Source organism: Rattus norvegicus, chromosome 7 (assembly GCF_036323735.1).
Source record: "Rattus norvegicus strain BN/NHsdMcwi chromosome 7, GRCr8, whole genome shotgun sequence".
NCBI lineage: Eukaryota > Metazoa > Chordata > Mammalia > Rodentia > Muridae > Rattus > Rattus norvegicus.
Genome location: NC_086025.1, coordinates 134,565,577 through 134,589,044, shown reverse-complemented (window position 1 = coordinate 134,589,044; position 23,468 = coordinate 134,565,577). Strand labels below are relative to the sequence as shown.

The window sequence follows — 23,468 nt, the reverse complement described above, 5'->3', positions numbered from 1 at the left end:
AAGGATAGAGTAATGTTATAAGAAATTAGATATATGTGGGTGGATTGTTCAATTTACTCTTATGGAGAGCGTTTTTTTTTTTGCCATAATCTTACATCTTTTATCTTTGTATATTGATGCAGATTTGAAGTTATATTCTCTTACACTGGTACAGAATTCTGGATATTGAAGGTTTAAGGTTTTCGTTGGTATAAGTCTTTGTCTATTGATATGGAATTTAAAATTAATTTTGTTACTCTTAGACAGGCATTGTGCTTATGCAACTCATTTAAGAATACAAAGCTTAGACCCAGTCCTTTTAAGAGCTGCTATTACAAACGTTTTAGGATGATTAAATGATGCAAGTTTGTGCTCAGAAAGTGAAACAAATGGTCACATTAGATTCTGATGGAGTTAAGGACAATAAAGTGTGTTCAAGCTTACTCAAACAGTAAATAGCTAAAAAGACACAATGTTTAACAATTCAGTTATGATAGATAGATAGGGAGGTAGATAGATAGATATTATATATGTCTTCAAAAGTGTCAGAGATCAACAGAATATGATATTTAATGTTATTTCACTATTAAAAGATCTTTTGACTACAAGACCTATCTACTGCCTACCATAACCCCCTTCCACTTCAAAGACGATATTGAGCATCAATAACTCCAGGCAGAGTTACTTCATTGCAGCAAACCAGCCACTGGGCAAGAAATGCCCCAATTTCATCTGCAGACAGAATGCTGTCCAAAGAGGACAAACACACAGGAGGTTGACTGCTAAACTCTGCTGAGGGATGCCCCCCTCCCCGTACACCATGAGGAGAGATATTTCTCAGCCTACATGACCCAGCAGCTGAGATCAAGAAGTAACTGTGCTAAGGGGCAATGTTGAAGGGATAGGCTGGTCTGAGCATGAACTAACAACTAACTCAGGAATAACTGCTGGGATAGGGAGAGCACCAGGGAGAGGCCATGTGATTCCCACACCTAGGAAACAAGCTGATTAACAAGATACAGCCAGTCTAATCAATGGTCCCATCATCCAAGCAGAACCAATCTTAGTTGATCCCAGCTGTGGCTCACAGGCTAAGCATCATGGCAGGAGATCCAGGGACTGCAGTTACCCATGGCAACTGACTGGAAAGGAAGAGATTGGGCCAGAATTCATGAGAATTGTGTCACTAACTGATGGAGTGTCCATTGCACTCTCACTATGGGCATGCTATGGTGTAAAACAAAAAAAGTGCAGAATCCACTGTTAATCTTAAATCAAAACAAAAAACAAACAAACAAAAAAAAAACCCCACGGTCCTTGGGGGCTGGAGAGACAGTACAGTGGGCAGCGAATTTGTCTCCTAAGTGTAAGGACTTGAATTTGAATCCCCGGAATTCATGCGAAGCTGAGTATAGTAGCACACATCTCAGTGCTGCTTTGCCCAGCTTCACACGACTTCTCAGGAAGAACAAGCTGGAAGGGCTGGAGGACAGACGCCCTGCAGACGTCCTGCAGAAGGCCAAGGAGGACATGGCCAGGCGCTGAAGGAGTACCAGGAGCTCATGAACATCAAGCTGGCCCTTGATGTGGAGATCGCCAACTACAGGAAGCTGTTGGAAGGTGAGGCACACAGATGGATCACTACATCCTCCAACCCCTGATGACACCTCCACGGTGTCATGTGGGAACTGGACAGAGGATGGGGAGTAAGAGGTGACACAGTCACGTGAAAAACCCTGGGGAATCAGACTCGGGAAACCAGCATCAGGGTGCAGATCTAAGTTTATTGAACAGTGCATAGCTTCTTACGCACAGTGTTCAAGACAATCCCAAGCCCCTAAATCCTCACCCAATCGTGTCTCACCACACTATCACCATGCTCCAATAGAAGCCCTGCCTGATGAGGTAACTCAGAGGGGGTTGGGGGGAGCATCGCCGACTTCCGAGGAAATAGGGGAAGCAGCCACCTCCCTGGCCACGGTTCTTTTTTGCTGACTCGTCGGTGTTCCGGAGCCATCTTAGATCTAATGCCATGTACAGCAGCTCAGGACTCTTCGAGGGGTCTCCAGAGCCTGTGGCGCCTCGCTCTCGCCATCCCACTTTTTCCTTCACAAGGTTAACCTCCACATCCCCCACAGTGCCAGGAACTGAGCAGAAGATGAGGTAGCACTAGCTGTGGCCATAATTGTTCCTTCAAGGAACTCCTTGAAGGGATTCTCTGCAAACCTGCATCAGATTGATGGTCTCCATGGTGACGGAAGCAATGGCTGCCTAGTTCTCACCTGCTGCTTTCTGCTCCGAGGTTGAAAGGTGAGGGCGTTGGACCAGTCGACATCTGTAAGCGTTCTTCCCAGCTTCCCCTTCTCCTGCCCTTGTGACTGGCTCAGCTGGTCACAGTGAGTTCACCATGTCTGTGTTGTCCTCCTCTTTCTTCACAGTGCAGTCCACCGTGTCCAGCGGCTATGGCAGTGCAGGTGGTGCCAGCAGCAGCATAGGCCTGGGAGGAGGCAGCAGCTACTCCTGTGGCAGTAGCCATGGCCTTGGAGGTGGCTTCAGTGCTCGCAGTGGCAGAGGCATCAGCGGTGGACTCAGCTCCTCTGGTGGCAGCTCTTCCACCATCAAGTACACCACCACCTCCTCCACCAGGAAGAGCTACAGGCCGTGAATTCTGTCTCTAAGAGCTTTACCCTGATCCCAGACATCATGGCTGCAGAGCCCTTTGCTCAGAGCTCCATGCTCAAAAGCTCTCCTCACCAACTTCCCAGCTCTGCTCTCTGCTTGGGGCTGAGACCATGTGCCTTCACTATTTCTCTGTTTGTCCTTCTCTCTATCACCAGCTCTTGTCAGGCAGCAAGGCTCCCATCTATATGAGTCTGCTGTGTATCTGAGAATGGCCCATCATGTGCCCTCAAGGAAAGAAAGCTGATCTCTGCCATGCAGAGTCCTCCCTGAGAATCCTAGTTGTCCTGCCTATGGAGGTTATATTCAGCAGTTCCCATCGAGTGTCCTGCCCCCAGTGAGCGGGATTAAAACATTCAATTTCTTACCTACAGTGGTTCAGAAACTTCCTCTTCCCCCATACTGTCCATGTCTTTGGGAACCCAAGGCTGTCCTTTGCCCCTATGCTCTCTTCCTAAACTTACCGGACATCTTCATTTGGTGCTGTAGAAACTCTCTAGGGGCAGTCACCATGAACTCAGGCCTCTGCACTCAACGTTTTTCTTCTCCGTGTAGCATCAGGATAGAAAGGGAAACTATGCACCAAAAACTGGACCAGCGCAGGGGTTTTTTTTTTTTCCTTTTCAGCCCCACCTTTTAGTGATTTGGTCCTCGAAGTCTCCGAGGCTCTTTGCCGAACTCTCTACCTCTGACTCCCCACCTCAAGGAACTCAGGGAATCCAGCACTGATCCTCCAGCACAGAAGTTGTTGGGAAGATGGCCAGAGCATCTGAACTCTGTACCAAGTCCTTTGTCTTGAAAGAGCAGCTTTGAAATATTTTTATTAAACTAAGTGGTGCAGTTAGAAAGCACCCATCCCCAGTGTGTGAGCCTGAAGCTATGTAGCGCTGACTGCTGAATGGATCCCTCGTACGCCCTTATTGTGGTGCTGCCCCGATTCAATAGGAGTGTTTCTCCCCCAGTCACTCTACCAGGATGCACTTTTCTAGACACACACTCACAGGCACAGGATAGGTGTGTTTTACCAATCCAGTCAGGGTGGCAACCAAGACCAACCATCATCCCTGAAAACTTTCCCCTCACTGGTTACACACACACACACACACCCCTTTCCCTATCTCCTGACCTTGCAGGAAGGAGAGAGCAGCTCCAGCTGGTGGCTCATGTTGGTAAGAATTGAGCCATGGATTGTGCTAAAATACATTGATTACTCTCTATGTGGTTAAAAGGTCCTCACAAAGGAAAGCAGGACAAAAGCAAATAGGCCAAAATATGAATGCTGGTTAATTCTCAGCAGTGAGAGAGCCTGCTCTGCTGTGTGTACTTTGCTGCTACAGAGGGAGGGCCCTACTCCCCGTCTTAGGGGACAACTATGATCTGCTGCCATTTCTTCTGCTTCTTATAAATTCCATCGAGCCCTTTGACCTTGCCATTGTCGTCACCAGTTTTGTGTACACAGTAGGGCCTCAAGTCCTTGTTGACGTTCGGTGCTTTCCAGTTGTTTTCGTTGCCGTTGCTGTTGGGCATCCCTAGGTATAGCATCATCGTTCTGCACTGTGAAATACAACTCTCTATGCTTCGTTTTTCCTCCAAGGTAGTCCATGAAAAAAATATTGATTTCTATTCCTTGGTCTTTCTCTTGATCTTACTCAATCCCATCTTAAAGTTGAGAGGGGGAAAGACCCAGCCTCAGAAAAGTACCTTGACAAGTTAATAGGAAAGGCTGGGTCCCAGGGATGAGGACTGAGGATCTATGCTGGACTTTCCCTCTATCGGGGAGGCTTGGTCTCACTATGCACTGGGCTCTCTGTCACCTCCCTCTCAGACCACGGAGAGGACCTGGCCAGTGTCTTTTCCTTCCAGCCCTCCATGCCTTGCTTGCCCCCTGCTGGAGATACAGATGGCCTAGAATACTAAGAGAGGAGATAGGGAGCACCTGACAAGGCCATGACTTCAGCTGGTGACAGATACACCTACACATCATGGGTGAAGTCCAAGCAATGCTTACTCTTCAGCTTGGTGACTCCAGCCAGCAGTGGGAGGTTGATAAATTACCACTCTCTCCTCCCTCAGCGCTGGACCCTAGCCAAGCTTCATTTTTCTGTCACCTTCCAAGGGTTCTTTTGTGCCTCTGAAACCACATTCCCCTGTTCTGACCCTTCTTTGTTCTTTGGTGATAAGGAGTAAAACATGTCTGTCAACAGCTCTTGTTGCCCTGTTACTTTGTTGCCTTCTTACTTTGCCTCCAAAACTCTCTTTGAAACCTTATTACTGCCTTTTCTGTATCTTTAGGAACTTAGCAGGTCAGCACTCACTCATCAACACAATTTAAGTCTGCCTGTGGCTGAGTAAGGCTCTGAATATTGAAGAAAAACTTAAAATAAGGTCGGCACATTACTCAATGCCTGTTGGACTTAACTGACTTCTGTAATTTTCTTAAAATAAAAAGTCCCTGTAAATTCCAGAGTTGTGGCCATAAACACACACACACACACACACACACACACACACACACACACAAACACACACATGCGTGCACACGCCATTACTACCATAGCAACACAGACCAAGAGGCAAGGGGGTAAAAAGTGTGTGGTGTGTGAACATGGTAGGTTCAGTTTCAGAAAGGCCAAGTGGGCACTTGTATCTTCAAGAGGACATTTTAGGAAAATACCATGAGGCTTCCCTAACACCATCAGGACAGAGAACAGTTTATCTTGTAGAAATGAGAAGTAAAACAAAACAACAAAACACATAAACTGGCCAGAATCACAGTCCCTTGGCCACTCCAAAAATCTCTACACCATCTCTAGATAGTCTAGACATCTCCAGACAGTTTTCCCCATATAGTGCCAGAACATAGAAACCCTTTGATACTTCAATGAATTCTTCCTTAAAGTAGTCCCTGGCTGGTTGCCATAGCAACAACAAAGAAACACCATGGGTTCTCTCACAACCACCTCCCCCGTTCCTCATGCCTGTTATTTCTCAATCCATTCGTCATTCTTCATGAGTCTCTGAGCTCACTTGAGGTTGCCCAACTCTTGCTTAATAAGGAGGTGCTCAGGGTGAATGAGGGGCACTCTCAGCTGTTTCCTTTAAGAGGAATTTTGTCTCTTATTGGCCTGGTGGGAGCACATGCAGAGCATGCACGAGCAGGAACCATACAGAAAGCACAGTAGCCTCACCCACAGGCCGCCTGCCATTTTACCATTTTCCATGAAGATAAAGGTCAGTGTCCAAATGGCCCAGATGTAGCCCGATCTCTTCATGTGTTCCATCCCCTCTGAGTCCAGTGGCATGTCTGTTTTCACACCCTGGATCTACATGTCAATCAACTACACGCCAATTACACATCAAGAGAGCTGACTAACTTAAAAGGCCCTCAACCAAGTTCCTCTTCAGAGACATTGATTCTGTTGTGCTAGTGAGTCACGAGCTTGATCTATCCCTCTGCATCTAGGCTTTTTGGATTTGTACTCTGTGAAAGCGGAACAGAACATGGTTCCCCTTCTGTCAATCATTCCCAGTTTCCAACATCAGTGTCATCACTATCTTCGTGGTCAGAATTCCTGATTTGGTGCCAGCAGCTCACCTAGGTGTCGTGCAGTCCAAAGGGACAGTGATTCCTAGCACAGTTCTGAGTCTTTCGTGAGACCAGTCTTCCTGGAGAAGGTGAAAAGCCCAGTCACACATCCAGAGGCACTCAGGTAAGCTGTACTCCACAGAGCTGTGACACAGAAAAAGAGAATGGGTAACAAGTAAACACAGACCCATCCCCAGGGACTTGGGCAGGTTAACTGTGCAGTACTGGCTTTATTTAATCCAAGTCAGCCTAGCCACCATCAAGCTTCTCTCCTATGTTCAGACACCAAGTCATGTCTTTCTCTTGCGTGTGCCCAAAAGGTGACATATGGAGCAACCAGGTAGAACACAGCTCTTCTGAAGTTCTCAAGGCCCATTCAGAAACTGGCCGAAATACTATCTAAATATTATATTTTCTAATAATATCATACACCCTTGCATATGACTACTGTTTTCTATATGGTCCTTTAGTCAACCTCATAGCCCAGAAAGCCACAAGAGGGTGGGAACCATAGAAAAAAGTCACCTTCCATCGTGGCACAGATAGAAACCACTGTGCTAGGAAGACAGTAGTCCTGAGTCCAGTTTTACATTAAACTTCTTCCAGGACATTGGGACTCCCTCTTTTCACTCATAAAGCATGGGGCTTCCAAGGAGGGGGTGCCCCCTCCAGAGACTGCAAAGCTTCCATGCATTCTGGACCTACCCCTAAAGGGATAACATACCATTACCAAACCAATACAGTCAACTGCCTGAGTGCCTTGGAAAGAAAACAGACAAGTTGTTCAAACAAGTCTGAGACTTTCCTTCCTGTCATAATCACACCCCACAAAAGAACAATTTCAGGTTTTAAAAGAAAGACCACTTAGCGATAATTTACCCTATACCTAACAGAGATATGACAGCTATGAAAGAAATTGTAAATATACTAAAAGGAAAAGTCAAGAGGAGGAATAGAGGAGTATGTGAAGAATAAATCTAAAAATGGCATCACCAGTCCCTAACCAAATGAAAGAAGTGCAAAGTGAGTGTACAGCATGGCAGAAAACAGTCTCTGAGGTAACTGGGATCAGAGGAGTGGAGAAAGCAAGGAGGATCCAGTTTCCAAGTCCTCAAAGTTCATGAATACTAAAGCAGAGCCTACGGGGTAATGGGGTGAGGTGACTGCTTTGAGATTTCCTCCCCAGCTGTGAGGCACACAACAGACTCAGCAGCCACCTCCACACCAGTTGCAAGCCAACAAAGCTGTGTCAACAGCGTCCCTCAGTACAGCAGTATCGCCCAGCCCACCCAAACTGTTGCCTACAGGCTGTGTCTCCACACCAGTGCTCAGCATGCCAAGATTCTATGTAGTGTACTCCTTGTCCTTTGGAGGACTTCCGGGTCTCTGCCTCCAAACAGAGCAGCATCTCATTCTCATCTTTCTTTCCTCCCTTACCATTTGCTTCCCATAGCCTCCTGACAAGAGCCAGAGAGACTTAGTGGATGAGACAGCCCATCCTGGGGACAAAAAAAGACCACTGGAGTGGTTGGAGGTCAATGGCCAAGATACATTTCAAATCCAGCTTGTCTCGATCCCCCAACCCCCATGAGATGATGACATCTCACCCACCATGTCCCCCAGGAAGGCAACTAACTAAAGTGTGTCACAGGCAACAGAGAGTTTGTCCCTCAGTAATCTACAGGATTAAGGGAGGCTTAAGCATATGAGGGACAGCAGAAAGAAACAAAGAAACAAGGAAAGAAACAGAAACAAAAAAAGAAAGAAAAAAGAAACAAAGAAAGAAACAGAAACAAAAAAGAAAGAAAGAAAAAACAAACAAACAAACAAAGAAACAAAGAAACAAAGTAGCCTAGCTGCCAAGTGACTGGATGATTGATAACAGGTTTGCCTCCTCTGTGACCTCAAGATTCCTCATCTAAGCAGCTTCTCCAGGCTCTAAAAGACCAACTCTGCTCCTTTGTTTTATTTGTTTGCCACTGTGCCCAGTCACCCGCATGTCTCCATGTGTTGTTGGATGAGTTAATGCTAAGATGTGTGTGTCTGTAGACCTTCACATAGGTAACTTCTCTGGGTGTATCTGAGGCTCTTGATTATAGAGGAAGGCATGTCTGGCTTCTCAGAAGTACAAATTCAGATGGAAAGAGTGTGCCATTTTGCTAGTAAAATTGCCTGGGAGAATCTCAAGGACTCTGCACTGCCCATCACCCAGGCCACAGGAACAACCCAGGGGAAGGAGCCCACAATGAGTGTAGCTACACTTCGACTGCTGTCTCAAGTCTTGAGTTTTATCAGAACACTGAGGTTGACTGACAGAGCCAGTGAGAAAGCAATTGTCAAGGCTGAGCACAGGTGCAAAGGGGACCAAGCATGAAGTCTGAGCCCTTCAGACACACCAAATATTGAGGAGTATAGCCACTGTCATGCACAGTCAAGTGAGAAAAAAAAGTGCCTCAAGTCTGGATGTCCATCGTTCCTCCTCAAGAGAATTGCTTTCTTCAGAGTCAGCCCTGCAGAATAAGCCAGCTGGAAGAAGGCTCAGTGTGAAGGCATCTTTAAACTGTCCCTTCCAGCATGAGCTCCAGGAGGAACAAGGCTCTGTGTCCTTACCCCAAGCTCTGCCTCCCATGTCTATAACAGTGAGCAGTTAGCACATGATAGGTTCTGTTGAGGGAGGAGATTCGGGGCAATGGGGTAGAGTGTGACTGTGGCTTGGGTCCTATGAAACCCTCAGCATGGCCTAGGGAGGAAGCCACTCCTCCTGGTCCAATTGCATTCTAACCATGCTTCTTCTCTGCACTGGCCTGACTGAAGGCCAAAGCTCTCAGGTATACTCCCAACTTTTTACACTTTGAAGGACCATCTCAACGTTTGCTAGCCCACTACTAATGGGCTTAGCACTCTGTCAAGGGCCTCAAATTCCACTGAGAATATGGCAGTCAGCCTAAGCCAAAGGGGCAGCAGGTATGAAGGGAACCACAGAATCCAGCTATCTTAGGTTTGGATACCAGAACACCCAGTGTCCTTAGGCGAACCACCCCACACCACAAATAAAGCCCAGGTAAGCCTAGTAACATGGTCAGAGAGCAGAAGGGATCCATGCACCTCCTCTCCACTCCTCCCCCCATCAGATAAACTCCTGCTGCCATTCTGTCAAAGGATCAGAGGAGACACATCTTGGGGAAGAAACACCCCAAACCACAGAGATATCCCAACACCCAGACCACCAGAAGCCCGACAGACACACAGAAGTGCATGTGTTCCTGGGACAGGTCGAAAGGAGTTAGCACACGGCCCCAGCTTACTTGAGGCTTCGTGGAGGTTAGTGTTTAGTTAATAGCAAAGGAAGTTAGGAAGTCATGTCAGAAGGCTGGGAGATGGTGCATGTGTTGTCACACAAGCATGAAGCCTTGAGTTTATTCCCCAGAAAGACCATCGTGGGAGCTCCTGCTTATAATTCTAGCAAAGGGAAGTAGGGACAAATGGACCCTGGAGCTTGCTGGCTTAGCCTAACTGGTGAGTTCCAGCTCCCAGTGAGAGACTGTGGCTGAAGAAAATAAGGTGATTGTTCCCAAAGAACAACATCCAAGGTTGACTTCTGACCTCCACATGCTCACACACGCATATACTTGCACAATACTTGTGAGCATACACGTTAACACACACACACACACACACACACACACACACACACACAAATAAATACCCCCAACAAACTTCCTTAGCGGAAAGCAAAGAAGAAAAGTATTAAGAATAGGTAGGAGCTTCGGGGAAGAAATTAGAGCAAACTGCCCTACCTTTTTCTTCTATCACAATGACCAACTTTTGGTATCTGGTTGTTACTAAGGGCTATTTTTAGAATAAAATCTGTTCCCTGTTCAAAAAAAAAAGTAAGTAGGAGAGGAGGAGTATGGTTTGAGGTTTGGACACGATCAAGACATATTTTATACATGAATGAAATATGTATGAATATAATGTGACCGTGTGTGTGTGTACATATATATATGACATAAATATGTACATACACAATATGAATATGTATATAGTATGAATAAAATATGTATGCACACAAAGAATAAATAAAGATACTATTTTACTAAAAGAGCCACAATATTGAGGTTTTGTAGGGGGGGCAAGCTTAGCATGAGCAAGACCTCCAACACAACAAAAGTAAAGCAAATACAGCTAAAGGGGGAGTGGTTATGTCAGGGATGGTGGCTACCCTAGGTGTTTGCCACAGACTCAAGAAAAGGTCGCAGTGAAAAGTCACAGAAGAAGCGTGAGACGCGATGGAAAAGATTCACCTGCCTTGGTTTAGTTCCCAAGTGAGTGAGGCCACCTAACTTGAGCGGCCACCATATGGGTGGGAAAGTCAGAAAGGGAAGAAGAAAGAGTAAGTGAATTACCCCAGAGAAGATGTGGTTGTGAGGAAATAAGGCTACAGTAACAGAAAAGGGGGCGCCAGGAGAGCAGGTGAGAAGGTGGCCAGAGGAGTGACCAAGAAGATGCCAACCTTGAGTTGCCATACAGGCAGCTTAGAGGGAATGTGGGAGACATTCGCTTGTACTCCTTCTGGTGGGCAGGTCCCATGCTGGGCACCTGCCTTTGTTCTGCAGAAGGGTCTACAGTGCTCAGGAGACAAAGCAGCACGCCTTCCTCTGGGAGACAGATTATCACACAGAGGGAAGCAAAGAACACAAAGTTTTTTTATTTTTCCTACAGGCAAAGGCGAGCATGCACCAACTGAGCCAGACTTAGGTACAGAGGCAACAGAGTAACAACCCGTCCTCTGCTTAGCCCCGCGTCAACAAAAGCTGTGATTCACAGGCTCCCTAAAGAAACAAGGAGTCTCCAACCCCAGCAAGAGGAGAGGCCCAGAATCCCAGGTAAGAGACCAGCCCTCCGAGTGCCAAGCTGCCATTCCAGGCAGGTGAGAACATCAGCCAAGCACTGTGGAGTTCCCAGAGGATGTCTGTACAGGAAGACCACGGCACCTGGCACTGTTTCCCACCTGCCAGCCTGTATCAGTCTGCCTCTAAATAAGCTTTCGTGAGTCTAGCTTCCTTATCCAAATATGGAGTATGAACGCCTTGCTATCAATTCCTCTTGCACCCGCCCACTCTTCCAAACCATGTCAGGAAGCAAGCAGACAGCAAGACCCAGGAGGACGAGCCATCTGCCACACCGCTCACAGTAGAGACAGGGAGAGGGATACAGGAAGAAAGAGGACGAGGCACACCAGAAACAACCTGTCCATCCATGCCCTGATGCAGAATCAGGTGCTCAAGGTGAATGAGAGGCCAACAACATGGCTCTGGGAAAAAGTGCTTGCTCTGCAAGCCTGAGGACCGGACCTGAGTTCCATCCCTGGATCCCGTAGTCAAAGAAGAGAACTCTTGAAAATTACCATTTGATCTCCACATATATACTATCATGTGTGTGCAGTGCACGCACACACACACTCACCATCATCATCATCATATCATCATCATCATTGTCATCGTCATCATCATCATCAAATGAGGGCTTCTCCACTAAGTATCACTTGGTGCTGTTTTGGTGAGAGAAATAAGAGTTGGGGATAGAGATCTTCAGAACGGGATACTTCAGGAAGAAGATAGCCTCGAAGACAGCGTTATTGTGTATCATTTTGTTCAGGAAGAAGATAGCCTGGAAGACAGCGTTATTGTGTATCATTTCATTCAAAGCTACCCAGCAGGCTTCAGTTTTGTCTTCCCAACAGGACCATGAGCTTATTGATACGGATCAAGAATGTGTGCTCTATTTCTCCCCAATCCTCACGGGACTCACTCTAGGATGGACGTGTGGTTCCTTAATACCTGTCTTATCTGCAGGAGACTGACACAATGGGTGTATACCCTGCATTTACATGGCCGAGGCACTCTGAAAGTATTTTTCACACGTGAATACTCTCCATAAACGCTTATTTCACAGACACACACTGGGGCTCAGAAAAGTCATATCACGAGTACAAGGACTCATGGCTAACCACCGGAGGGGTTGGAATCTAAACCCAAGTCTTTCTGTTCCCAGTTCGGTCCACAGAAGACAATCATCAAAGGCAAGTATCGGTATAGACATGACATCCATGCGTGTGCACACACTGACACATGTGCTACAGGAAGTCTCATGTGATACCCAGCAGGCATGCCTGATTTAGAGCAGAGTCAAAGGGCCATTAACGCTGCGTGGAACCCTCAGGAAGATGAACACAGACCTGGAGGACCAGCCTGATGGGGTTGGGGGGAGGCTGGAGAAGCTGCTGAGAAAATGCTCGGGGCGTAAGAAACACAGGAAGGAACAGGAGACAGTGTGTTGCAGTCGCTTGTGTTGACACAAGGTGTTTGGACTGGAGGGAGTTGGTCCTGGGCCTAAGAAAGCGGTTCGAAAATGAGGCAGTGTTTTTGCGTCCATTAGAAGATGCGTGGTTAGGACATGACTGAAAGCAATTAAGTTTATTCTCACTGGTCTGCTGATCAAGTTACAACTAGAAAGAAGTTTCCACGTGGGGGAGGGGGAGAGGGAGGCAGCAAACCAACCAACGGCTGGCTTTTTTTTTTTAATGCCATTTTCTTCAGGGTACTCAGGGTGAGCTCAGGGCTGGCAGATGCCTAGGGGATGCCATCAGCAGGTCTCCCTTCATTAATCAAGCCCCGCCCCTTGGGGGAGGCCCATAAAAGCTTAAGGACCTGCAGCTCCCTAACCGCCTGGTTTCTCTACCCCCTTCACGCATCTACCTCGGAGCGCCCGTGCTGCCTTCCTCACCCATCATGTCCCGGCAATCTACTGTCACCTTCCACTCCGGCAGCCGCAGGGGCTTCAGCACAGCCTCAGCCACCACCCCTACCGCTGGACGCTCCCGCTTCAGCTCGGTGTCCGTAGCCCGCTCCTCAGGAAACAGTGGGGGGCTGGGCAGGATCAGTGGGATTGGTTCTGGCTTTGGGAGCCGCAGCCTCTACAACCTGGGGGCTACCAGGCCGGTCTCTGTTGGTGGTTGTGCTGGCAGTGGCTTCAGGAGTGGCTTTGGTGGCAGGGCTAGCAGTAGCTTTGGTTATGGAGGGGGTTTTGGTGGTCCTGGCTTCCCTGTCTGTCCCTCTGGAAGCATTCAAGAAGTTACTGTCAACCAGAGCCTCCTGACTCCCCTCAACCTGCAAATCGACCCCACCATCCAGCGGGTGCGGAAAGAAGAGCGGGAACAGATCAAGACCCTGAACAACAAGTTCGCCTCCTTCATCGACAAGGTGGGGCCCATGCTCACCCATTCAAGTCCCCAGTGCATGGAGTAACTAGGTGGGGGTGGCTCATCCCTGGAAATAGCAACAACATGGGGTCCCCAGGAGACGAACTTTCCTCAACCAATGCCAGCCATGGACAGAGACATGTTCAAATCATCTGGCCCACAGGACATTGTGGAGATGCTTCCTCTCTGGGAGTCCGCCTTCAGAAAGAGGGGTTCTATCTTGCCGCTACCCTGACCCAGAGTATCAGCATTGGGAAACTCAGCCCCGACTCCATGATTCCCACCATAGAGGCTATGCCTACTCCCATGCCCAGTCCATAAAAATCCTAGAGTCTCTGGGGTGCCTCTGTGGACGTTCCCATTTGGAAGTGGAGTTGTCATTACACGGCTGCCTCCTTTGTTAGCAGGTGTGCCTGGTTCTGCCTCCCTGACTCCTCGAGTGGGGCTCACTCTCTCTGCTCCCCTGCAGGTACGCTTCCTGGAGCAGCAGAACAAGGTCCTTGAGACCAAGTGGAACCTCCTACAGGAGCAGGGCTCCAGGACAGTCAGACAGAACCTGGAGCCTTTCTTCGATGCCTACGTCAATGACCTCCGCCGGCAGCTGGACAGCGTCACAGCTGAAAGGGGCAGACTGGATGCTGAACTGAGGCACATGCAGGAGGTCGTAGAAGACTTCAAAGTCAGGTGAGTGGGAGACGGGCTCCGGGCCGCACACAACCGTCCAGAAAATGCAGTGGTGTGAATGCCACACCAGCCAGGAGTACAGAAGATGGAGGGGACCAAGGTGCCTTCATCTCAGCACCAGGGCTAACCAGGAGTCTGTTCTTATTTGTCTACACCATCGAGGTAGGCACCAACATCTTCTGTCGAAATGATCACCTCTGCTCGTTCTGGTAAACGGTGCTGCCTCACCTCTGGCATGCTGTTTATCTCCACTGGATGTGAGCCCAGGGGCTGAGATGGCTTGAATTCCCCAGATGACATAAGCTCAGAGTGAAGGAAGGTAGCAAGGAAGGAGGGGTTCTGTTCTTCCTTGTGGGGGTGAACACTGTCTATTCATTGTTTGGGCTACAGTGCAAAGGTTACGCTAGCAAACCCTTTAGCTTACACTCTATGGTTCTCAATGGTCGCCCTGATGAGGATATTACCTGAAAGACTGTCCTGAGCAAATACAGTCTTTGCTGTCTCAGGAGGGGTTTTCAGAGGCAGCGCGTCTTTCTGGTGATCAGGACTACGCGTCTATAAAGTGACAGGACTGCCTGAGCACGTGATTCTGTTCCCATGAGTCTATGCTGACCTTCTGATCTTATAAAAAAAGATTGCTTTTTAAAGAGCTGGCAGAAGGAATTATCTACCTTTTATGGAGGAAGAAGCAGAGGTTAAGTGAATCACCCAAAGTCATGCGCAGGTCACCAAAGAGCTGGAAAGAACGGAAGGCCTTTTAACTCTTGCTACAGCAGCAGGAGGATGAAGCGGAAGCTTTGCTCAACCTCACGCCCCCTTGCCCTCATCCTCGCAGGTATGAAGACGAAATTAACAAGCGTGCAGCTGCCGAGAACGAGTTCGTGGGCCTGAAAAAGGTGAGCGGGGGCACGTCTCTTGAGCGAGATTGATTTATGAGCCTGCAACCCACACTCTGAAGAGTGGGGTCTGAAGCCAGCCTAGGCTACATGGTCATGCCATGCCTCAAAGAAAGAAAGGCTGAGTATGCAGCTCAGGGGCGGGACTTATCCAGCATATCCAGCCCAAACCCCTTGAAATGAGGCTAGATACTCTCAGCTCCCTTTGACGTACTGTTCTGATCTGGGGTCATTTCAGGACGTAGATGGGGCCTACATGAACAAGGTGGAGCTGGAAGCGAAGGTTGACTCTCTGACTGACCAGATCAACTTCTACCGGATGGTCTATGAGGCAGTAAGAGTCTGCAAGTGTTTCTGTTGCTCCTGGTACCAGGCCTAGAGAGGAAAGGATGCTTCACCTACTGAGTTGAGCTGGTGTCTCTCCCTTGAGGCATCCTATGTCAAAGCCTGGGGGAAACATAGTGCGGGAGAGTATTGCTGGGAACTTTGACTCAAGAAACAGTTTCAACCTAGACCTTCCCCCTTTCACAAATGGCAAACAGTCCTAGCAAGGAGGGGACGAAGACTGTACCTTCTCTCTTCCCTCAGCTATAGCTCAACTCACTGGCTCGATGGCTGCTTGGCCTCTAAAAGAGGCCTCATTAGGGGGCTCTGCCATTTGGAAAGCAGATGAAGTCACACTGTGGGAGTGGGATGACTAGGTTGGCTGATTCCAAAGAACACCTCTGTGAGGCATAGAAAGCCACATGTCGTGATCGTGTCGACCAGTGGAGAGCATCACCAGAATCAGAGAGAGCCGTCCCACCACCTCACTGATGAGTCGCCTAGAAACTTCCGGGGACACGATTAACAGAACTGGGGGGGTGGGGTGGGAGGGACACCCAGAATGACTTCTGCCAGGGATGCCAGAGACAAGATCCTTAGCCTAAGTAGTTAGTCACCTCAGAAGTGCAAGGTCCTTTCCGCTTGTTCCTGGGGTGACTCTGAGTTCACAACCCTGCAGGAGCTGTCTCAGATGCAGAACCAGGTCAGCGACACCTCTGTGGTCCTCTCCATGGACAACAACCGCAGCCTGGATCTGGACAGCATCATCGCTGAGGTCAAGGCCCAGTATGAGGACATTGCCAACCGCAGCCGGGCAGAGGCTGAGTCCTGGTACCAGACCAAGGTGAGGCACTGTGCTCGGGGTGAGTAGTACTCCAAGGCTGTACTCCTTCACTTCCCTCACTGAAACTTCACAAGTGCAGGTCTGACACCAGGGGAATCTAGCTTAAACACTTACACAAGTCTAACCACACACCAGGGTGTGGCCCAGGAAGTGTAGGGCGCTCAGAAGGACACGCCCAGTCCACATTTCTCACGAAAGACGGAACTGGGTGAGACTCCAAAATGGTGAGGAAGTCTGCACCACAGCCCTGAAGGGTTTACGAATTCTTCCTCTAATCCGGTCTCCTCCGCTCTGCCAGAGGTGTAGGGTTGCAAATACAGAAGCTGCAATCAGAGGATTCGGGGTCTAGAAGTTCAGAAAGAGGATGGGCATTTGCAGAATGGGAAAAAGACACCACAGAGCTTCCAGCGAGACCTAGGTCTTTGGCCCAGCAGGTGAGCAGAGAAGGGTTAAGAAAGGACAGTGAGGAACCAAGATGAAGTTTAGGGCTAACAAGCAACTACAAGACGAGGATGAGCACTCCTGAAAGACAGAAGGCACGCGACCTCAGAGAAATACCACTGAAAGCCTGGGTGGCCAGAAGGCTTGTCCTAGAACAGTGTGGCAGACCCACAGCTGTCCACTTGCCAAACTCAGACCCGTCACAGGGGCCCTTGCTTACTGCTCTCTCATCCCCAGCCACTGTCCTGCCCTTCTGGTAGGAAGTGGGAGAAAAGACGCAGTTTTCCGATGCCAGGGGTCCACTGTGAAACTCCTTGACAGCGAGTGGGAGTTAGGATACACTTAGCCCCAGCAGGAAGTAAATTGGTAACAGACATACCCCTGAGTGTTTGGGGTTGTTTGTTCCTTCTAATCCTGAGAGTCTGGCTGCAGAGGACGCTGAGCTGTCCAGCACTTTCCAAACAGAACAGATCTTGACTCGGACAGGAGCCCTTCTACAGGATAGGCTGGAGGAGGCCCGGTGTAGCAATCCTCGTACACAGGCTTGCCCAGGGCACATTTAGCGTGAGTGCCTCTGAGACCAGAGCCCCTACCAAGCCAATGCTGTGCCTCCTGCAGCCTTGGCACTGTCCACATGGTTTCCTGTCCTTCCTCCTGCATTCCGGACACCACTGTCTCCAAGGCTACCTAATTCATGGGCATAGCTGACTCTGATACAAGAACCCCCACGGCACAGCGGCAGTGAGCAAGCTGCTTCCTCACCTCTACAACTTACCACCATTTCCCCTGCCTCAGGGTTTCCCACAGGTCCTCTCTCCGGGTTGCAATGTTCTCTCTCTGAGCTGACTGTTTAAGCCCCTCTTACCCACGCTGCAGATGACAGCTTAGTGTTTCCCCTTCCGTCGCTTCCCGTCCATGCCCTACCACCACCACACGACCCACCTTCAAACCCAAGTTGAGACCCTGTCTGTTTACCATGTGTCACATGTTCCGGAGACATGTTTAACATGTCTCACATGTTTAGACACACACGGGCAATAGCGTAAGCATCTGGGAACCAGGATTAGCCGGTGCTTGTAGGCTGTGTCCACAGCCTGTTACCTCCCAACAAGCAGATAGGCTCAGGAAGAACCTCCAGGGAAAACGAGTGAGGGGAAGGCTGGCTAGTGAGTGCCTGCCCAGCTCACAGGCATTTGACTAGGTGGTCTGGTCTGCTCTGGTTCTAACAGTATGAGGAGCTGCAGGTGACAGCAGGCCGGCACGGGGATGACCTCCGCAACACCAAACAGGAGATCTCGGAGATGAACCGGATGATCCAGAGGCTGAGATCTGAGATTGATGCCGTCAAGAAGCAGGTACAGCACAGGGAGCACAAGAATGCTTGTGCCTCCTTCCGGCTCATCCCGCCACCTCCAGGGACGCCTACCCCAGGAGTCACAGCACTTCCAGGGTCTGTCCACAGGCTCAGCACTTCTTTCTCCTCAGTGCTCCAGCCTGCAAACTGCTATCTCTGACACGGAGCAGCGTGGGGAGCTGGCCCTCAAGGATGCTCGGGCCAAACTGGTGGAGCTTGAAGACGCCCTGCAGAAGGCCAAGCAGGACATGGCCCGGCTGCTGCGCGAGTACCAGGAGCTCATGAACGTCAAACTGGCCCTGGATGTGGAGATCGCCACCTACAGGAAGCTGCTGGAGGGCGAGGAGTGCAGGTGAGGCAGGGTGACCAACAAGCAGACTGTTCTCAAAGCAAACAGTACTTAACTTCAGCAGCCTGAGCTGTGGTGTTGAGCAGGTGCAAAGCTCTTTCCAGACCACTAGGTGCACCTCACAAAGACCTAAGGCCTGAGCAATCACATCCTGTTAAAGGGAGGGCTGGTTACCCTGGTGACTTGAAAAAGTCGGGTAAAAGACTCCCGACTGAAAGAGACTGTCCTAGATTTGGGTTTATAGGTCCCCACTCGTTGGTCCTCTCTGTCCTTTAATTTCTTCGGGGATAGATTAAAGGGACTAGATTCTGTGACATCCCGAAGCTCATGGGATTTTGGTATTCTCCCATCTGGCGGCCATGTCACTAAGGGCAAGTTACTTAACCATCCTGCATCTCCGTGTTCCTATCTGTAAAATGAGGGTAGTGAAAATTCTGATGTCGTATATTGTTTAAAGGGTTAAAATAGGGGGCTGGAGAGATGACTCAGAGGTTAAGAGCACTGACTGCTCTTCCAGAGGTCCTGAGTTCATTTCCCAGCAACCACATGGTGGCTCACAACCATCTGTAGTGGGATCCGATGTGTCCCACTTCTTCTGGTGTGTCTGAGGATAGCTACAGTGTACTCATAACATAAAAGAATAAATACACTTAAAAATGTGTTAAAATAGAGAAGAGTCAGATGTGATGGCTCACCCCTGTAACCCCAGTCCTTAGGAGGCTGTAAGAGGAATGATGAGTTTGAGGCCAGCCTGTGCTACACAGTATCAGCATAGCCAGGGTTATATAGCACGACTCTGTCTCAAAGAAAACAAACAAACAAACAAAAAAGGTTAAAATAAGGCAATATTATAAAACACTTGAAACAGTTCTTGGCATGTAACAAGTGTTTGGGGTTTTTATTTAGGTTTTTGTTGTTTTGTTTTGCCCTTGGAGCTGGAAAGATGGCTCAATTGTTAGGAACATGTTCTGCTCTAACAGAGGACCAAAGTTTGGTTTTTGGCACCCACCTTGGGTGTGTAATAATAGCCTGTGAATCCAGCTGCAGGAAATCCAACACCCTTTCCCGGCCTCATCTGATAATTACGCCTGTATGCACATACCCACACATAGACATACACATAAAATTTAAAGGTTTATTTATTGATTTATATATGTATGAGTGGAACCTGTGGAAGCCAGAGAGGGCATTGGATCCCCTGAATGGTTGGTTGTAAACCATCATATGGGTTGTGGGAACCTGGATCATCTGTAGGAACAAGTGCTCTTAACCCCACAGTATCTCTACACCCCTAAAAAAAAGTTTTACTTAAGTTAAAAAATAAAAATATTGCTATCATTCAGTTTAGTGGCCAAAGGAATGGGCTTTGAGGGTAGATGGATCCTGTTTCAAACCCTGTGACCATGACCACTAGCCTCTCTGATCGTCAATTCCCCACCGTAAAGCTGAGATAATAATTCTTACCTAATAGGATTGTCGATAATGTTAGTGTTAGCTCCCAGTGAACACTTAGGGATGAAGGCCAGTTGCTAAGACAATAATCGACAGGATGAAACTACTGTTATGGTCACAATTTGCACGCCTCTCCACACCTATAACAACAGCCTTGGCGGTGTCTAACAAGAATCCCTTGTTGAGAGAGAAATCTGGCTACAGACAATGTCCTAACAGCTACAAACCACAGGCTCCGTTTATGAGACCCTTACTATTTTTAGCATCTCAAGTATTTTTAAGAGTTTTCAGCCTGCACGACCTCTGCGATAAAACAAAAATAATAAAGGGGTTTAAAATGCACTTAAAACAATCACAAAACCCATCATCAACCTGAACAGTAACCTTCCCTCCTCTCCTCCCAACCAGGCTGAGCGGAGAGGGAGTTTCCCCAGTGAACATCTGTGAGTATGACCCCTGTGGCCCGGGGCTGTCGTGGTCAGGTGAAGGGTGGGTACAAGGCAGCTGTGAGAACTCTACAGGCAGAGTTCATTTTGAGAAAGTTTGGGGGCTTGAGTTTGTTGGGGAAAAAGTCATGCTGGATTAGAGGGGCTTGTTTATTTATTTGCTTACTGTAGTGTTGGGAGTTGAACCTAGGGCCTCACCTGAATACTCTCCCATATGCCCACCCTCTCTTACCTCTGTCTCATACCTCTGTCTCATCCTGGTCATGGCTTTGCATTCTGTTTCCCACTGAGTTAAATCCAAGCCACCTCAGTAATCATGGGTGTAGAACTGGAGGGATGTTTTTGATTTTTAAGACAGATTTCATGGGACCCAGGCTGGCCTCAAGTTCCAACACCATCTTACCTCTAGTTCCCCAGATTAGATGAGAGTCTTTAGGGGTCAACCACTGTACAGGTCGGGGTGGTTCCTGAGATTATCTCACAGGATTCCTTGGTGTTGTAAGTCTAGTTTCAAGAGCTTGGAGATGAGCATTTGACAGGGAAGGGACACACAAAAACTCCTGGCTTTGCCTAGGTCCTTTGGAGAGAACACTTACACTAAACACAAACCATAGCTAGCACTCGAGATGGCCCTGCCAGCTCTGAACAGTCTGGTGAGAGTTTGCTATTACAGAGGGTTACTTCTAGGAGGTGCGAGGCTTTTCCAGAAGCTACCATCAGGGTTTACAGTGCCATGCCAGGGGGACTCTAGGGGAAAGCCATGCATATTCCTGTGAGCATTCAGAAGGAAGGAGACTCCAAAGTCAAACCTGAAGAAGCAGGCAGGCTCAGACAGAGCAGCAGTGGCCGTCCATAGCGGAGAGGGATATGTCCCCAATAGGTTCTAGAGGAGAAGCAGTGGGCAGCAGAGGGGAGGCACCACAGACCGGCAGAGGTGGAGGCCCGAGGCAGAATCTCACAGCACAAGCAGGAAATAGGAGGGCCAGCATCTGTGACTGTAGACGCTCCCGGGCACAGGCTGCGCTGACTGGCACCTTCTCTCCTGCCTGCAATTCTGAGCCCGCCTCCTCTTCCCTACAGCTGTGGTCACTTCTACAGTTTCCAGTGGCTACGGCGGTGGCACCAACATCGGAGGTGGAAGCCTGGGTCTTGGCGGGAACAGTGGCTACTCCTTCACGACCACTGGTGGGCACAGCCTGGGTACAGGTCTGGGAGGCTCTGGCTTTACCACCAGTAGCAGCCGGGGCCCAGTGGGCAGTGGCTCCAGCATCAAGTTTGTCTCCAGCACGTCATCCAGCAGGAAGAGTTACAAGCACTGAGGTGGTCAGCCGGCAGTCCCCCTTGCCACTGCTCCGAAGCCTCTCATACATTTATAACTGGATGTCTGGGCCCTTGTCCTGTATCCTCTTCATAGTAGCCACCTCCCCAGCTGCCAGGGATCCTGGCATCCCGGCTGAACCCATTCCCTGGCCTATGGCAGCCTCCCGACAGCCCTAGGCTGCTCCTGGTACTTCTTTGTGTTAGACACATAGACCCAAAGCTCGCACCCCTCCAAAGTTCACAATCAGTGGATCTGCCAGAGCCGGACATCTGCAAACGCCTCTTCAGTGCCACCGGCCCCTTTCCTCCAGGTGCAGCAGCACTGGAGGAGTCCGTGTCTCCCAGTCCACCTCAACACCAGGCTGTCTTGTCCCTCTCTGGCTGCTTACACACTGCCAGCTGGAGTCAAAGCTCCTCTGTTTCCTCCTGGAATGCGCCTATTAAATCCATGTGTCATGTGTTTGGCTCAGCCCTCTGTGTGCAGCATCGATGAGCCCCAAGTAACTCTGACTCTCAGAAGGCCCCAGCCAGTGTTATTCCACACAAGCAGTACTCAGGGCACAATAGCTGCTGCCCATTGCAGAGGGGCTGGAGGGAGGGGCATGGAGAGGGAGAAGCACGGGGATGGCGGCAGGCCAATAGTCTTCCTCCTTTAGCGGCTCCTACTCCCCTTGCTATTCTTTGGAATGCTTGTTTGGGAAGTCCCAACCCCTGGGCAGAGCCCTGCCCAGCCAGCCTCCTGCCCAGTATGTCATGCAGGGTGGGGAGGTACCCTCCCCAAATGAGCCTGACATAGGACAGGTGGCCAAGGCCCTGGCCAGCAAAGGAGCTGATTGTTCCCTGACAGCTTCAAACTTGCAGGACTGAACAGAGAAATAACAGGGCGGGAGAGGAGTTAAAAGTCAGCCCCGAGGCCAAGGAGCAAAAGAACCATAATTGTTAAGACACAGAGACACCCAGGAAGCTCCTCATTCCTGAGTTTACAGTCTCCTGGACCCCTCCCCTCAAGACCAAGGGGGATGATGGGACTAATCGTGAGCAGGGTCCAGGTGTTTGAACAGGGTGGGCTTGTCACTTAAGATTACTGACAGGAGCTGCCGAGCAGAACTGTGAAAACCACTCATGCTCAGAAAGGAGAAGTTCTGTTATAGGAGTCAGAGGAGAGGAAGGTGAAATAGGAGACTGAAGTCTAGAATGGTTAAGAGGGGAATGATTTCAGAGTAGACAGGAAAAACCCTGGGAATAATCGTCAAATTCACTAGCTAAGACCGGGGAGGAAAGAGAAGAGGGCAGAGATTTGGGGTAACCTCATACTACTTAGGAAAGACCAGAGACCTCATTATCCCCTGCTATGTGAAGTACAGAGATTCTGGGCACACAGCCCAATCAGCCACTGGGTTCTAGTATTGTCTCCAGCATTCCCTGGCCATGTGACATGGTTGCCAATGATTGCAGGTAAAAACCAAGGGCAAAAGCAGCCAAGATTGGAAGGCAAACAGTTGGGGTTCATCCCCCATGATACTGCTCATAAAAAGGTTGGCAATGCCCCATCATCTGTTTTCATAAAGTTAAAAAAAATAAAATGTAATGTTTGTGGTAGATCTTGCCACGTGGTGTGGCACAGCCTGGACCCTGGGTAAATGAATTTTTAAAACACACATGGAAATGACCAATATGGGATGGGCATAGTCAGATGCTTAAGTCTGGGAGCTAGGCGTGGGGTGGAGGGAGTGTGGATGGAAGCCCAGAGGGCAGGGACAGCCCAGAGTGTGTAACTGACAACCTGGGCAAACGGGGAGCTCTGGACCTAGGTGTGCCTCGGGCTGGACTCCCCAGGCCTGGTCCTGCCCAGG

The 23,468-nt window shown here is 49.1% G+C and overlaps 1 protein-coding gene and 1 long non-coding RNA gene across 3 annotated transcripts; one reads left to right on the top strand and one right to left on the bottom strand.

Moving 5' to 3' along the window:
• Positions 1-1,743: 1,743 nt before the first annotated feature.
• Positions 1,744-16,161, bottom strand: LOC108351555 (uncharacterized). Its single transcript, XR_005487426.2, has 2 exons — positions 16,027-16,161; positions 1,744-6,388 (listed from the first exon to the last, which is right to left on the bottom strand). It is a non-coding gene; the product is annotated as an uncharacterized LOC108351555 (long non-coding RNA).
• On the top strand, positions 12,971-23,219 carry Krt75 (keratin 75). 2 transcript variants are annotated; one of them, NM_001389262.1, is made up of 9 exons: positions 12,971-13,506; positions 13,975-14,189; positions 15,025-15,085; positions 15,324-15,419; positions 16,089-16,253; positions 17,924-18,049; positions 18,180-18,400; positions 20,258-20,292; positions 21,376-23,219. In NM_001389262.1, the coding sequence occupies exons 1-9, from the start codon at positions 13,036-13,038 to the stop codon at positions 21,612-21,614; spliced, it is 1,629 nt and encodes a 542-aa protein (NP_001376191.1). In that variant the 5' UTR covers positions 12,971-13,035; the 3' UTR covers positions 21,615-23,219. The 2 variants fall into 2 exon arrangements, with proteins under 2 accessions (NP_001376191.1, NP_001008828.2); NM_001008828.2 differs by having other exon boundaries at positions 20,258-20,331.
• The last annotated feature ends 249 nt before the right edge of the window (positions 23,220-23,468 follow it).